This window comes from Suricata suricatta, chromosome 2, assembly GCF_006229205.1.
Source record: "Suricata suricatta isolate VVHF042 chromosome 2, meerkat_22Aug2017_6uvM2_HiC, whole genome shotgun sequence".
Classification (NCBI taxonomy): domain Eukaryota; kingdom Metazoa; phylum Chordata; class Mammalia; order Carnivora; family Herpestidae; genus Suricata; species Suricata suricatta.
In genome coordinates this window covers 13,835,480-13,851,740 of record NC_043701.1, presented here as the reverse complement: position 1 = coordinate 13,851,740, position 16,261 = coordinate 13,835,480, and the positions used below count along the sequence as shown (strand labels likewise).

The following is a 16,261-nucleotide window of genomic DNA, read 5'->3' as shown; positions in this document are numbered from 1 at the left end:
CACAGTTTCCCGAAGCAGACTTGTCCCTGGACAGTTGCACAAGCAGCTTCCTCTGCCTGGTACGCCTTCACCCCCTTTGCCACCCACTTTCCAGAACTAATTCCTGCTTCTCTTTGGAACTCAGTTTAAGAAGCACTACCACTGGGAAGCCTTTATTCTCTTCCAAGCACCAAGGTGGGTGTGCCTCCAATGTGACCCCTGCTTGCCAGAGCTCACACTGTGGGCTGGTAACTTAACTTTCACTCCTACCAGACTGTGTGACCCTTGAAAGCTAGGATTGGGTCTTAGCTGCTGTTGGGCCCCTAGGACTTTAATTAATATAACCAGACATGTACTCAAGTGCTGCTTCCCCTTAGAGTTCACTACCACCAGCTGACTGGCTGACCCTTTCCTCCGTTTCTTCATTAACGTCAGGAGTACCTGTTGAACTCCTTCATGTACAGGTGTGGCAACCAGATGTTCGGCCCTTCACCAGCAGGTTTAATTGTCTCTCAATTTCCACAGCATTTATTAATTACCTTTAGATGTTTTCCAAGGATCAGTATATAAAAGTTTTGGCCTTCTTTTGCACGAATGTCTGTCTCCCCATTTGGGGGCAACATGGACAACACTGACCTCTGCCATTTTTACTTCCTACTGGATCTTATAAATGCCTTAATGTTTTGTTTCCTTTTACAGACCTGTATTTTCTATCAGGCTATGAGCTTCTCAGGGGCAAGGACTCTGTCTTATTTATGTCACAGTCTCCAAGGACTGGAGCATGGTGGGGTTCCAGGAACATTTGTGGAATGAAATGAGATGTTAGATCATCACAGCTACACTATTCCTCATAATCAGCACATGTATTTCCTTATCTTCTCCAAGTTTTTACTTCCTTTTTGTCTTTTATCTTCCATTCTAAGGCACTGTGAACCCTTCTGGGAAAGGAGAAATGGGTAAGTTAATACAACACATTTTAAAGTAATTTTTTTACTTCCTAGGTACTATCTTGGTCGTCGGATGTTTATTGTTATCTCAGAGCCAGACATGATCGAGCAAGTGTTGGTTGAGAACTTCCATAACTTTACCAACAGAATGGTATGTGGTTTTCTTTCTGCATATGGATGAATGGAGAATCATTCTAGGATTCAAAGACTATGCATCACATCTAACAGCGACGTGATTGGGCCTCTTATCGTGCTTAGATCAGTTTGACTCAAAACAGCTCTCCAATGAATTCCGGTTTTCAAAAGAGACATACAGGACTGGTACAAAAGAATGGTATTTGCATTTAAAAAATGCTTCCAGAAAGCTACAGCTCAAGAGAAGTTCTGGCTAATAAAAATGCTAAAACCAGAAGGGTTTTTTAAAGCTTTGCTCAGAGCTAGAGGAATCCAGAGGGCACAGGTCAAGTGACTGAGGAAGACAGAGTAAGGTTAATAAATATCAGAGGCAAAGCAAAATTTCAAGCCTCTTGTGCTTACATCTTTCCCAGACCATATAAAAGTCTTAAGACTGGAAAGGGAAGACAAGCAACATTACAAGGGAAATTTGTCCCCTTGAAGCAGGAGAAGCCCTGTAAAGAGGGCTCCTGGTGTCAGTTCAACCCAATCCACTAAAGAACGTGCACATTCCATCTTTTTTAGAAAGTACATATCCTACTTCTGATCTTTGTCGAAAACTCCCAGAGAATGAAAGAAGTGACGGAGGGTGGCAGAGGTCAGCGTTGTCCTTATCTTCCAAAGATGGGGAGATAGGAGTTCCGGTAGAAAAGACCAAGAAACTTTACATTGATTCTTAGAAAGATTCTCAAGTGAATTGATAAATACTTGCTTGTGAGAATTCAGAGGCTCACGATCTTTTTCTGGAGGAGGCGGCAAATTAAACTCAACTTCCATTCTTACAGGAATAGTAGGTACTGCATTTACTGTTGGTTATTTGGCAAACTTCTGCACGCCCACCATATGCCAGGCACTGTGTAGACGCTGATTATAAAGAGACAGATCTAGGGGTTCCTGGATGGCTCAAATGAATAAGAGTCTGACTTTGGCTCAGGTCATGATCTCATGGTTTGTGAGTTTGAGCCCTGAGTTGGGGTTGGAGCTGGATTATGCTTCAGATTCCGTGTCTCCCACTGTCCCTCTCTCACTTTTGCTCTTTCTTGCAAATAAATAATCATTAAAAAAATTTTTTTTAAGAAAGAGACAGAAGATCTAGTCTTGCCCTGAAGGAGCTCACAGCCTCGTGCCAATGGCAGACAGGCAAAGAGACCAGTAAAATCAGGAGCAGTAATGCCACGTTCCCTCATTCTGGCCAGTTTCTCCTCCAAACCCATTGTCTGTCCTCCCTTTCTCCATTCCCCAGATTCATGTTTTTCTACTTCCCAGACCAGGATCCCCAGAATACGGTTCCATTTTCCTTCTTCCCCTCAACACAGTGCCCACGGGATAAGGTTCAAGCCCCCCAGGCGAGATTGAAGGGCTTCTGTAATTTGGATCCATTATGTACACTCCAACCTCACCTCTCACTGCTCCCCAAGACAGGCTGCCACTCCAGCTGGGCCGACTCCTCCATTCTCTCTGTAAACTGCTCCACAAAGTCCCATCCCTGCACCTCTGCTCATGCTGACGCACTTGCTAGAACCGGAGGCGGCACAACAGTGGGTCCCGGGTTTACCAGCAAGGTGAGCTGGAGAAAATCACTTACCCTCTTCAAGCCTCTCATTCTGTCTCTGGAAAATGAGGAGGTGATCTACCCACCTGGGCGGCTGTGAGGCTAGATGGGATCACACAGACATGCCCCACCTATGCAGGCGAGACAAGCGCTCGGCATGCATTAGCTACTAATCAATGGGAAGACCTTCCGCTTCTCCTCCAACCACTCAACCCTAGCTCTTCCAGGCTCTCCTCAAATTACGCCTCTTCCAAGAAGCCTCCCCGGCTTCGGTCCACGTTTACCTTTCCCCTTGTCTGAACACTCACAGCATTTGTCATCAGCACCACATCCTCCCTGACCCACTGCACCTGCTATTTACAGCTAAATGAAGGTGTGCTTTCATGCTAACTCAACTATTAGGTCCTTCAGGGAATAATTCTTCTCTTTCACACCCCATGGCCCGAATACATGAGGACTATTCGGTACCCAATATCTTCTGTTCCAACTGCACTGAACCTCCATCAGTGTCACATTGTCCCCAGAAGAACCAGGTATTTACCCGAACCTGGAGATTCAATACACACTTCCTCTTCTAGATCATTTCTAAACATGTAAAAAGACCCATCAAAGATTAGATCTCTAGGAAACCCCAATGTTTATAGTTTTCCATCTGGGAATGTAGTCACTTATCTTTAGCTTTGTTTATGGTCTGTAAGCCAATTCCATATTCATGATAAAACAATCCTTAGTGACTCAATTTTTTAAAAACCATCTTTAGAGTGGGATTTTCTCACAGGTTTTTGAAAGTCAAATTAAATTGGGTTCTGTGGTTCCCTCTTATCCATATGCTTATTTATCTGCTCAAAGAAATCAAGGAGATTAGTGAAGCATGCTTTCTTCATACCGACACCATGCTGCCTACTCTCTAATAAGCCGTGTTTACTTAAGTGTTCAGCAATTCGGCTTTTATTATACATTTATTCAGTAAACATTAAATGCTTACTCCATGCAAGCTTCTACCAAATGGTCCCTTGTGATACAGAAAATACCTCAGCATTAGTTTGATCCATTAAGTGAGAAGGAACTTTCATAATGTACCGTGTCCTTTTTTGACTGTGAGAGCCCATCTCCGCTCACAAATCCTGCCTGACGGAGAATGGCTGTGATGTGGGAAGCTGGGTCTGCTCCTAAGATGTGACTGACGGAGCGCGCTGGCTGGACCTGGCACCACAGAGAACTCTCTGACACACAGCAGCAAGGAGCAAATATTTGAAGTCAGAATTGTTGAATGAAATATTTTTTTCAAACTCAAGAACATTCGGCTGAAGAGATGAGGGGTCAGACCCAGGGCAGCAGGTCTTGTATAATGCTTTTCCACTCTCGTTGCTGGGGGTCCTCAGTTCTGGGCAGGGTCTCCATGGCATCTTGCCCATCTTCCAGATGGGTTCCTCGGGCCCTCATCAGGGCCCTCAGCACGTCCTGAACTGCCTTCATGCTGGGGCCACCGCAAATCAACCTGCTTAGCATTTATGGAACCTCAGATGTCCCAGCACCTCCAGACCCAGTTTTTTTACTTAGATATTTTTAATTAGCTCTTCTTTGCTATCGGGCACCCCGGGAAGTCATGGGGGCAGTTTTTTTTTTAAATAGATCTGTGGGAAAATGGAGCTGGGTTCACATGACTCAGCAGAAACAGTCATAACCAGCAGAGGAACTTCTAATTTCTGGCCTCTCCTCAGGGCCTGGGGTTGGGGAAGCTGTGGGAAGGTCGATAAGAGGTAGGGTGGTCTGTGGTTCATGTTATATCAGTCTAGTTGGATGGCGGCATGGAGACAACATCTTCAGTCACTAAACCTGCCACCAGGAGCTCTGTGTTCTGGACCAAAATGGCAGCATGGCCCCCAGGGCGGGGTCCAGGCTGCTCAGCCCCAGTGCTACTCCTTGCATTTGAAGCAGAGATGGTGGCAGGTGCGTGGGGTGTGGGAACCAGCCCTCACATCCTCACAGGCAACACCGGGGGCCCCCTGTCCAGGCGCAGGTCCAGCCACACCACTGACTCACAAGAGTTGCGCCTATAGCCACATAATGGACTGGTGAGTGGTTTTACCCAGAGCCATCAAGACGCAGAGCCTGGCTGCCCCGATGCTGCCTCTCACCACATGCAACGTGGGAATCATAGGTTTTCCTGTGAAACCACAAAGCCCTTGGCGCTGGCAAACATCACTTAAGTTCTGAGTGAAACGAGTCACTGAGAACCTCCTCACCTGGTGTATCCGCAGCAGCTCCCCATTATAGAGAGGGACAGGGGTGTACTGCCTCGTTACAGGGCCCGTCAGCAAGCAAGCTCCATCAGGGCTCCAGCGGGATCAGACCACCTGTGCTGGGGCCCAGGGACCTACCTGCTGGTGTCCACTGAGGCAGGGGTGGGGGCGTCCCACCAGTTTGCCACACAATTGCCCCCGGTACCTACCGCCAGTACCTCTCCACTGAGAGCTTTTGAAAACTTGATCATCTAGAGGTTGTAATCCCCTTTTCATTAAATAAAACACTGAGTGACTGAAAACTTTTGAGGTTTTCAAACATGAGCACTAAGATTTATGCCCTGAGAACAGTTTTTGTGCATGATTTGGGGATGAGACTTGAGCATTCAGTCAAACCTTGAATGCTATTTTTAGCTTTGTATGTCTATTTTATAAAGCTTTAATTTAAATTCCAGTTAGTTAACAGTGTAATATTAGTCTCAGGTGTACAATAAAGTGATTCAACGCTTCTGTAGGACACCCAGTGCTCATCACAGGCCCCTCCTAAATTCCCATCACCTGTGTCTCCAATTCTGCCTCCCACCTTCCTTCTGGTAACCATCAGTTTGTTCTCTATAGTTCAGAACCATAGGGTTTCATGATTTGCCTCTCTCATTTTTTCCTTTATGATCATTGGTTTTGTTTCTAAAATTCCACAGATGAGTAAAATCGTATGGTATTTGTCTTTCTCTGACTTATTGCACTTAGTAGCCTTGTGTTTCTTGAGAAAGGTCAGGGCACATGATAGGTCCACAGCTCTGAGCAAGGTAGATATCCATACTTAAAACCCAGACTGCCCAAAGCCAGAAACAGGTGTGCAATCTCATTTGCCTGAGCCCTACCTCGAACCAGGACTCTTTGGCTTATGTGACATACTGTGCTATGCACAGAAAACCCTCGAGCCTGAGCTGCAAGCATCCCATCCTGGGATGGGCTGCTCATGGTTAGTCCCCAAATGACAGCCATGATGGGATGCCCACCACCCGTAAACCTCCCCTTACCCCTGCTTTCCCCACGTCTAGACATGGCTGGCCCTGAAAAAGGTCCAGAAATTGCCTTTGGTCTGTAAAACACACGTAGCCTCATATTTTCCACTTGGTAGGTAAGTGTGCATGCTCACATTTAAAGGCACCGAGTGCATCGTGAAGCTGTAGGAGTGTAGGAATAATACTAAGTGGTATTGATTTGAAGGCGCAAATGCTCTTCTTTCAGTGCCTTGCAAAACTTTTTTAAACTTCAACATTTTGCTGAAAATGGTTTCATATTCTGGGTCTTACTAGTCCCTTGGTTCAACAGGAAGCCATCTTTACAGTTTTAAAAAAGAGATAAGTAAAATCTTGTTCTTGTATTTATACCTCCTTTCTCTAACTTTTGTGGTGGCAGAATTAGAAATGTGTGTAAAGCAGGAGATTTCTCTCTAGAATTTGGGGGAGAGAACAGTAAATAAGCCACAGAAGCAATGCTGGGGTCTCAGTGCGTGGATTCCTGAACATCTCAGAAGTCAAGTCGCTGTGCCTGTGAGTTCTGACCCTCACGTTTCTCCTCTGCTCCGATCTCCTTTTACTGACACCCCGTTCCTCCCCATTCTCCCTCTCCTTCTAAGCCATAGACCACCCACATGGTGAAAGGCACTTGGTTTAAAAAAATGAGATCAGAATCTGGATTTGCTACCTTTAAATAGCTGAGTGATGCGGACCAGTCCTGTCATTTCTCTGAGCCCCAGTTTCCTCTTGGGTCAAGTATGAGCATTAGATTAGCTAACCCCTGGGTTGCTTTGGTCCCCAGTTCAGGTGGCAGTCAGCACCAGAGGGTAAAGCACAGGATCCCACTAGCATTCTGACAGCCATCTTGAGCTTCGGATACAAGGGTCTCTCTTAGGGACAGAATTTCTCCTCCCAGCTGGGTGTGACACGTGCTACATGAGGGACACCTTGTCCCTCCTTAACACTGCTTCTGGCAAGAAATTGCAGAAAGCTTTTGAAGGTTTTCCTCAGAAGACTTAATAAGCCCCCCTGAGCCTGACCCTCCAAGTCAAGTGTGCACTCCTCTCAGTGTGAGGACTCCATTCTTTGTCTTCATAGCCTCAAGGCTAGCGTATGCCTGGGACACAGCGGGAGCTCGGTCAATGCTCGCAGCGCGTGAACACCGAGGGGACAGGTCTTTAGTTGGTGCGGGGTGACTCCCAGTTTGGGGCGTAGTAGACTGAGTAGGCTTTTCGAACTACAGTAAAAATACATCTTCACATAATGACACACCCACACACACTCTATTTCTCTCCCTCTCTCTCATACACACACATCTATCTTGAAAACAACAAAATACTTATCCTGACTTTGTGAAATGCCCCTCTGTATGTTCTACTGTGTTCTGTTCCTTGTGTCCCTTAGCTTTTCTTTTTAAAATGCTGGTTGCCACCCACTGTGTTGATTTCATGGCTGGTTATTGCCTGAAGTCTGGAAACACCTGGCAGGAGAGTGAGTGGAGGTGCCCTCGCTGAGACTCTGGACACAGGGCCGGGTGGACAGACAGGAGCCTAGAAAGCTATTTCTCTGGATCTTTCTTCCTGAGCCTGTGTTCCAGTCCTGTCTCGACGGTCCTGTCCCATCAGATTTACCAGGCCCGTACCGGGTCCTCTGGGAGAGAGCCCTCTGTACGGGGCTCTTAAGGCATCACTTAGTCAATCAAGTCAATTATTATGTGGAGACATGGCTGGAGCGGGGAAGGGGGTTAGTGTTTAACAGGCACAGAATTCTGTTGTGGAAGATGAAAAGCGTTCCGTGGACAGGCGGTGGAGATGGTTGCACAGTGTGAATGTACTAAATGCTACAGAACTGTGCCATTAAAATTGGTTATGATGATAAGTTTTACACTCTATGTATTTTGCTACAATTGAAAAAATATATATATATGTATGTGAAAAAAAACAAAATAAAAAACAGCCTGTAGCGGACCTATGGAGATGAAGCCTCAGGGTTGGAACAATTCTTAAGGGTCATTTAGACCAATCCCTCCATCAACACTAAAGCCTCTTGTGCAAAATTTCCCAAAAAAATGGATTACGGTCACCAGTGATGGGGGCTCATCACTCAAAGCAACTTATTTTATCTTTGAACAGTTCTGACTCCTGACTGTTCTAAGTGCTCCTTTAGAGAGTGAGCTGGAATCTGCCCCATCGCGTCCAGTAGGGAGCCCCCCTCCACCCCTCAGGGTCGCGAAGGCCACCTAAATTTCCTCTTCCACACAACAGGCATTTGATAAGTAGTTCTTCAGTGCATCCTAAGTACCCCTCTCTGCTCTTCCAAGTCTTCTCTTTCCAGCTACACATTCCAAAACCTGTCAAACTATCCCCTCACCATCCCACAGCCCCCCTGAAATGACCAATCAGCCATTAACAGTGTCACCTCTAGAAACAAAAACATTACCCTAACCAAGGCTCTGAAATTTTCCATCACAAAATGGAGAATTCTAATGGTGGTTCTGGGCCGAGCAGAGCACTGGCAGGCAGGCTGATGAGGGACATATCTGAGGACAACACGGACGTGCCGCACGGAAGACCAGATTTGTCCTCTAGACGCAAGATAAAAAAAAAATCTCTCGTGGACCCATTCCTTGGGTCTGAAGGACACATGCAAAATCCAATCAACCATGGCTCTCATCTCTAATTTATTGTTTCATCAGAACTCCAGAAACTACCACCCAGCTCTCCTTGGAGTGAGATGCTTTATTCCACATAGCGTGGCCCAGAACTGGGTATTTGCCAATATGTAAATTTTCCTCCTTTGACTCCAGAACCCTAACAAATGACTTCTGTTCCCCAAATTTCATGAAGGTGTAATTCTGCAGAGTGACCACAGCACTCCTAAGTATTTCATTCTAAACAGAGAGAGGCATTTCTCTGCAGAAAAGATGTCAGCAAATTTGTTCTAATATATAATTAAATCCCCTCCTGGATACTTTGCAGTTATGTTTTATAGCTTATTTTGAATGTTCATATTTTATCAGAAAATTACAATTTTCCTCTAAACACGAGTTTTTATGAGGCTTTTGAATTATGGTGGCTGGCTACATATTTCAATTACAAAACCGTGAAAAGAAGTAGCGAAACTGTCCCTCACACGTTGTTCCAAGGAGTACTAGGTCTTCCACTCCTCCTGCCTTCCTGGACCTCACAGCCCTGGGACCAGGTGCTCTCGGACCAGCTGCAGGGACCCCAGTTTCGATGACTTGAGTAGGAGTAGCTGATTTCAAAATGGAACAGATCAGCCTGGGAAGAAGGATAAGATGACCTGGTGTTTTGCCTGCTTTCAGACTCAGCCTGAATACCGCCTCCTCTGAGAAGCCTTCCTAGCCAGTCAGGCACCTATCATTTTCTCACCTTGCCCTACTTCTCTCTCACAACATGTGTAGTTGTTAGTTTAGAGGCTTACTGTCTGCATCCCCAATAGACTATCAACTCCATGAGGGTCAGTGCAAGGTCTTTTTTTTTTTTTAATTTTTAATGTTTATTTTTGAGAGAGAGAGAGAGAGGGAGGGAGGAGAGGTGAGAGGTACAGAGCGTGAGCAGAGGAGGGGCAGGGGGAGGACATCCAGGACCTGAAACAGGCTCCAGACTCTGAGCCATCAGTACAGAACCCAATGTGGGGCTCTAACCCATGAACCTTGAGATCATGACCTGAGAGGAAGTCGGATGCTTAACCGACTGAGCCCCCCAGGTGTCCCACAATGTCTTCTTTATTCCACACTGAGTAGCCAACTCCTTGCACATATTAGACACAATAAATGTTTGCTGAATGAAAAACATGAATGGATGAATGAAGAGAAGAACTCAGAAACATGACAGGTGTTCTCTGAGAAGTGGCTCCGCGGAAACATGCCTCTGAAAGATTCTGTCTTCCTCTCCCCTCCTCCCCCACGCTCCCCACATTCTCTCCCGCTCTACATACACATCACCAAAGACCCAGAGACAGGAGCCTGTCAACTTCTGGCCCAACCTAACCAATCCAGCCACACAAAACCCCTTGCTACAAAGTTCAGACGTGAAACTCAGTCCCAGGAAAGGCTAGCCCATCTCGGAGAAGCCTCTGTTTGGTCCTCAGGGAACCCTCACTCCACAGGGAGAACGCACAACACGTGGAAGTTGCTAAGTTATTTGTACAGTGGTGACTTCACTGTAACAGAGCCCACCCGTCTGCTGCCCCCAGCCCCTCAGCCACGAACCTTTACATCATTACCCATGAGGCTTTGCATGCCTCCTTTACATCCTTGCAAGAGAAATCTCCTAACTTGGTCACTAGTGGACTTTAACCAGTGTTTACAATAGACCTTTGTTGTCACCCAGGTGGCTTTGGCTCCCTTATGTCCTAATCTTCTGCTTGTTGTCCTCAGGTGTCTGGTTTGGAGTCCAAACCCGTAATGGACAGCATCCTGTTTTTACGTGACAAAAGATGGGAAGAGGTCAGAAGTGTCCTGACTTCCGCCTTCAGTCCTGAAAAGCTGAATGAGGTAAGACGCAGGAAACGCAGACTCACCCTCCGCTGAAGGAGGTTTCTTCTCTCCCATTGGTGACAGAGCACTGGTTCACACCACATCACTTGTCCAGATGGCACATTAAAATGCCCTGCCCGCTGAGGCCTCCAAACTCCCCTGGGATGCAGGGTATGTATCGGAGTTGTCTTCCATTTCCCCAGCCTCCCACATCTCCATTTGCCATGCAGCAACTCTAAGTCTATAAGAACTCCGGTGATGACCCAGACTCCACCCCAGCACTTTGGAGTGCCCTCTCCTGCTTCCATATCTGGTAGATGACCTGCAGACCTTGTGAAATGCAGATTCTGACTCAGCAGGTCTGGGGTGGGGCCTGAGACTCTGCATTTCTAATAAACTCCCAGGTGAGGCAGATGCATCTGAACGGTGAAACACCTTTTACACAGCAAGGAACCAGAGAACAGGTGGAAACACAGGGGAGCTGTGAATCCAGTCTGAAATAGTCAAGAGATGGCCGCGGATCACTTGGGAGGCGAACTCTAGGCACACAGGCATGCCCAGGTTAACCTTGGAAGCCAAGTCAGTGCACCAGGGGGCATCCAGACATGCTGCCAGCTCTCTAAAACTCCAAGCTCCTTCTTTCCCCGACCCACAGACCGGCCCTTTCCTTTGGGCTGTCTGTCCTGCCTCTTGGCCAAGTTCTGTCACACTTGATCTTCACTGATTGTCTCTCAATTGCTGATGCGGCTTTGGTGTCTGAATTTTGCAAGAACTCTGGACTGTGCCCTTGAGCCCTTCTGACCTGAAGCGCTCAGGAACTGCCTCAGTCAGAGTGTCCAGTGCCCGGGCACCTCCAGAGCAAGCGTCCTCCGCAGCCATCCACCATGTCTAACTGTTGCAGAAAGCCTGGGCTCCGGGCGGCCTGTCTTCAGTTCAATAAGTGAAAGCTACCCTTAATCTCAAGATGCTCATCCACACAGTTCTGATTAATTCCTGGAAATCTTCTGAAGCCTGGCCCCCCGGAAGAGGAGAGGTCCCATACTTCATAATTAATCGCGTCCAATAAAACTCACTCGGAAACCAGTGATCCTGCCCACGCTCACTGAGGTTTATCTTGCCACACAGCCTTTTGTACTTAGGGGCAGAGAGTGCGCTCAGTTCATAGCACCAAATAAAACTCACCAAGCTTTCATCTGGGCCGGCACCACGCTGAGAGCTTCCCACCTATATAAACACACTTAATCTTTATCACGTCCCTGTAGGTAAATACTATTATGAGCTCCCTCATTTCACAGATAAGGAAACTGAGGCACAGAGAGATGAAGTAACGTGAGCTTGTAAGTCAGAGCCACCATTCTAACCCAGCTCCCGAATATGCTTAACCTCTCTGCGTGCCCGGCTTCTCGTACCTGCATGATTTTTGAACAGTATTCTAAGGCTCCGTAGGACTATCCCAGGAGCTATCTGGAGGGCAGGGGAAAGAAAGAGGGAGGCAATGGGGCCTGTGTGGAAACCTGGGGGCTCAGAAGCAACGCTTCTGTCTTTTCTAGCTAAGTTTGGAACCAACGAGGTATGGAAACCCATTTCACTCAGAGGAAATACAAATTTCTCCTTTCTTACCAGTACGCCCTTTGAGAATCGTAACTGTGCCATCTGGTCACGTGGGCCTGCCAGTGGTTCACCGGGAATGGGACACTGCAGTCTTACCGGCAGGAGGGCAGAAAGACACAGGAGAATGGACCCAATTCTAGGAGGGCTGCGCAGGCACGCTCAGTCCCGGCCTCCCAGGTCCCCAGTCTGATACAGGAGGGCGTGGCGAGCACGTGACACCGCCCCCTCCGCTGCGCGTACGTGGGAATCACCTGGGAGCTTCGAAAACCATTGCGGTCTGGGTCCCGCATCTAGACATTCTGATTCAACGCAGCTCAGGTCAGAGGCTTTGCAACTCCCCAGGTGATTCTAATGTGAAGCCAGCGCTGGAAGCCACCCCCTCGTGCAAGTTTCCCGAGAGGAAACGTGGGGAGGGGAGGTCTCGCCTCAGCGGAGGCAATGGGCCCTGCTCCACACTTGGCTGTGTTAGATACTGAGACCTTGGGTGAGGATCTGTTTGAAGAAAGGGGCTGATTCTTTAAAACTTGCAAAGCTGGGGTGCCTGGGTGGCTCAGTCAGTTTAGCATCGGTTAAGTTGGTAAGGGTCGACTCAGGGCATTATTTTAATAAAAATAAAATTTGCAAAGCAGTGTTCTGACCACCCAAACCAGTGGAGGGGAGTCGCCTTTATTGTATGTAGCCACTAAAACACTGAGTTAACCCAAAGTTGGAGAGGGGATGAGAGGTTGGTGAATCACGGGTGGACGTCACCACCGCAAACGTGTGCCAGCTCACTTCTTCATTCATGAGGGAACGGTGATGTGGCAGGTGATTTGGATGCGGAATCTCATCATTTGTTAAAAAAAAATGATGAAGGATATTGGATATTTTTTTTAATAAGCAAGAAAGGGAAAAAAGTTTTCTTGCCAGATTTGAGTTATGTTTCTTTGGGGAAAAAAATAAATCTGAATCTTTTCTCAAGGTCTAGATTTCTTTAGCACCGGATAGGGTATACTCGAGAAATGGACATGAGGTCGTTTTCCAAACAAACTCCGTGCTCCTGGGATCCAAAGCATTTTCTCCTCCTGCTTCAGAAATCAAATTCTTAGAACCCGAATTAGGTGCAGAAAATAGAGTCCCTCCAAGTGTTTTACTGCACTGAGGTACCTAGGGGAAAGGGGAATGTCATAAATGACAGGGAGGGAGGCAGAGGGAGCCCGAGTTGGTGGGGGGAGGAAGAAATGTCTTTTTTTTATTATTTATTTTGAGAGCGCGCGCGTGCGTGAACACTCAAGAGCATGAGTGGGGGAGGGGCAGAGAGAGGGAGAAACAGAATCCCAAGTAGGCTCACTGCTATCAGTGCAGAGCCCAAAGAGGGGCTTGAACTCGAGAACGATGAGTTCATGACGTGAGCCAAGATCAAAAGTTGGATGCTTAATCGACTGAGCCACCCAGGCACCCCAGAGGGAAGAAACGTCATAGACCCAATTCCCTGGGGCTTGCTTCCATTCTACCCCATCACTTAACATACAGTCCCAGTAAACTTAACTCTATTGAAAACCTTCTTTCCACTTAATATAGTTTAAGTTCCTGGGTTTCCATTAGAAAGGATGCCATCCAGTGGCAGCAGTAGACCTCCTTCTCTCCACCTCTGGGGCATTTAGACTGGGTGAGTTTAAGGTTCTTGGGGGCGGGGGCATCTAAATAGGTGCATCAGCAAGTAGTTGACCGCAGATCTGGAGCTCAGGAGAGAAGGGCAGGAAAGATGGTCCTCAAAAATACAGACATGGGTGAGCTCGCCCCGGGTGTGCGTGCAGTCTAGGAAGAGAAGAGGGTGGTGGGGGGAATCATATCTAAGTGCAGGGGGGAGGAGAGACCTATAAGTAAGACCCTGGAAGAACAGCCTGCAGTTGGAGTCCAGGAGAATGTGGAAGGGAAATGCACTGCAAGGAGCAAGGAGCCGCCAGAGGCGTTAAGTGCTGCTGAAATAGAAAGGAACACCAGGACAAAAAAAATAAGTGACAAAGATGATATTTTCAAACATTAAACCAATGTCTGCATGTACTGTGCTCTGCAAATCATGTCCCCTGTGATTTTCTTTCCTGCACTGAGTCAGTGGTGTGTCTTGCTTCAGAAGGAGGCAGGGGAGCTTTCCAGAACAAGGAGGTCGGTGCTCAGTCTTGAACAGCAGATCAGGCTATCTCAAGTCCTTTTAGGACAGGGATCTTGGAAGTTAAATAGTTTTGGGAGAGAAAAGAGTTTTCCTAATTCCAAAGGCAGCCTCCTTTGGAATCCAAAAAGCAAGACTTGGGGCTCTGAGCATGATGCGTTACTTCACACCAAACTGTAGACAGGATCGAGGATATGACAAGGGAGGGGGTGGTTTCTATCCTGGGGATGATGGGTGGAGGGGAGGAGGTGGGAGGGCAGGGTACCAGACTTTAGTGCCCCTGACTGCCTCCTTGCCCAGCATAAGTGACCCTCTAGGTTTCTGGATGGTTTCTTTGGACTTGAACTTCCCATTGGCCTTTGCTCTCTAGGTCACTGGTTCTCAAACCCTGTGTGACCAAGGGCTGCACCAGAATCACCTAGGATCCTTGTTAAAATACATAAATCTAGGGGTGCCTTGGTGGCTCAGTCGGTTAGGCATCTGCCTCTTAGTTTAGGCTTAGGTCATGATCTCACGGTTCACGGGTTCGAGCCCTGTATCAGGCTCTGTGCTGGTGGTGCGAAGCCTGCTTGGGATTCTTGCTTTCCTTCCCTCTCCCTCTCTCTCCCTCTCTCTGCTCCTACCTCGCTCACGTTCCTTCTCTCTCAAAATAAATAAACATTTAAAAATACATAATTCCAGCCACCCAAGTACCTACAGAATGAGAATTTCTAAGGATGACTGAGAACCTGTATGTTTTATAAATTCCCTGGCACAACTCTGGTAAGAGTCAGAGCGGAAAGCACTGGTGTGAGTCTTCCTCCTAGTCCCCTGCCTGACCGTCTCAGAGTTGGGGCTTCCCCAGACCTGCAGGAGCTGCGCCCCACAACCCTGTATGCCCTTCCCTGCTTTATTTATTTTTCTCTGTAGCACTATTGCCAGCGATAGTCCCTTTACTTTCCTTCTCTTTTCTTTATCGTTAACTGCATTGCACTAGGCACAGAACAGGCGCTCAGTAACGATTTGCTGGATGAATGAATGGATGGATGAATGAAGAATCAAAGAGTCAGGAAGTTTTCTACTGAAGGATATATGTTAAGACTAAGATAAAAGAAAAATAAAAGGAAATTATTTTGTCAAGGAAAACTTAAATAAGAGGATGAGGCAAATCGTTGGCTTTCTTTGGAGTCACAAGCATGAACATGCAGAAATAGAAAAAAAAACGGGTGACAAAGACACAGAGGGGAGACTGAGGCACAGAGGGACATGGGATGCAGGAGGCAGAAACAATACGAGAACCTTGAACAATAGACTTGAGCCTGCTCTCTGCTCAGTTATGGGCACCTGAGACAGTTTTCCCTGAAGTAGCTTTGAAATACCAATATCTCTGTTCTTTCTGAATTCATAAGTAGCTTGGAGACTTTTATTATCAAACTTCAGAATTTATTCTTGAGATAAAGATTTGCTTTCCCTTGGAATTCTGTGGCTTTTTTCCTTTAGCACCTCGGTGGTCTGAGTCCTTTACTACCTGTGTCTGGAAGTGTCATTGATATTCAAAGGCTCTAGATGGCACCGTCTTTATCTGTGTGCATAGTAGGCAGCCTGGGTCAACAACGCTTGAAAGTTACTTTAAAGTCAGCATTATATCATGAAGCCGTATTTTTATTTAAAAGAAAATTGAGTTTGGCTTAAGGTTAGGGATTACCCAGAAAGATGCAGAACTGGTGAACATTTGGTTGCTGCATCCCTGATTCCAGAAAAAAAGGCCACCGGAATCATAGTCCAGTGACCGCCAAGCTATTGAGGTTTATGTTACAGGACTGCTGAGTGCCACTGGGGAAACAAAGGAGGTTTTTTTTATTAGGGAACATTTTGCCCAGTTGACGTGCCAGCGTCTTCACCCTGTCCCCTAAAAGATTAAGTTTTTTAAAAGGGCAACCAGTAGATTTTTTGAGATTTTTAGAGTCTTGTGCTAGATTCTTTACCAAAGACTGTTAATGAGTAACCTGAGGTTGTGTAAAACCTTATTATGGGTCAGGAAGCAAATAGATTTAATTTTAGGAAACAAAATGGGGGCTAAATTAATTCGTCTCTGAGGGAAAAA

The 16,261-nt window shown here is 46.8% G+C and overlaps 1 protein-coding gene across 2 annotated transcripts in view; it reads left to right on the top strand.

Annotated features, from left to right (window-relative positions):
* Positions 1–16,261, top strand: part of TBXAS1 (thromboxane A synthase 1) — a 150,991-nt gene that overhangs the window by 69,240 nt on the left and 65,490 nt on the right. For both annotated transcript variants that reach the window (XM_029922693.1, XM_029922701.1), the window contains 2 exons: positions 981–1,077; positions 10,320–10,436. In XM_029922693.1, the coding sequence (XP_029778553.1) occupies positions 981–1,077; positions 10,320–10,436 (214 nt within the window). The remainder of the gene's footprint in view (positions 1–980; positions 1,078–10,319; positions 10,437–16,261) is intronic.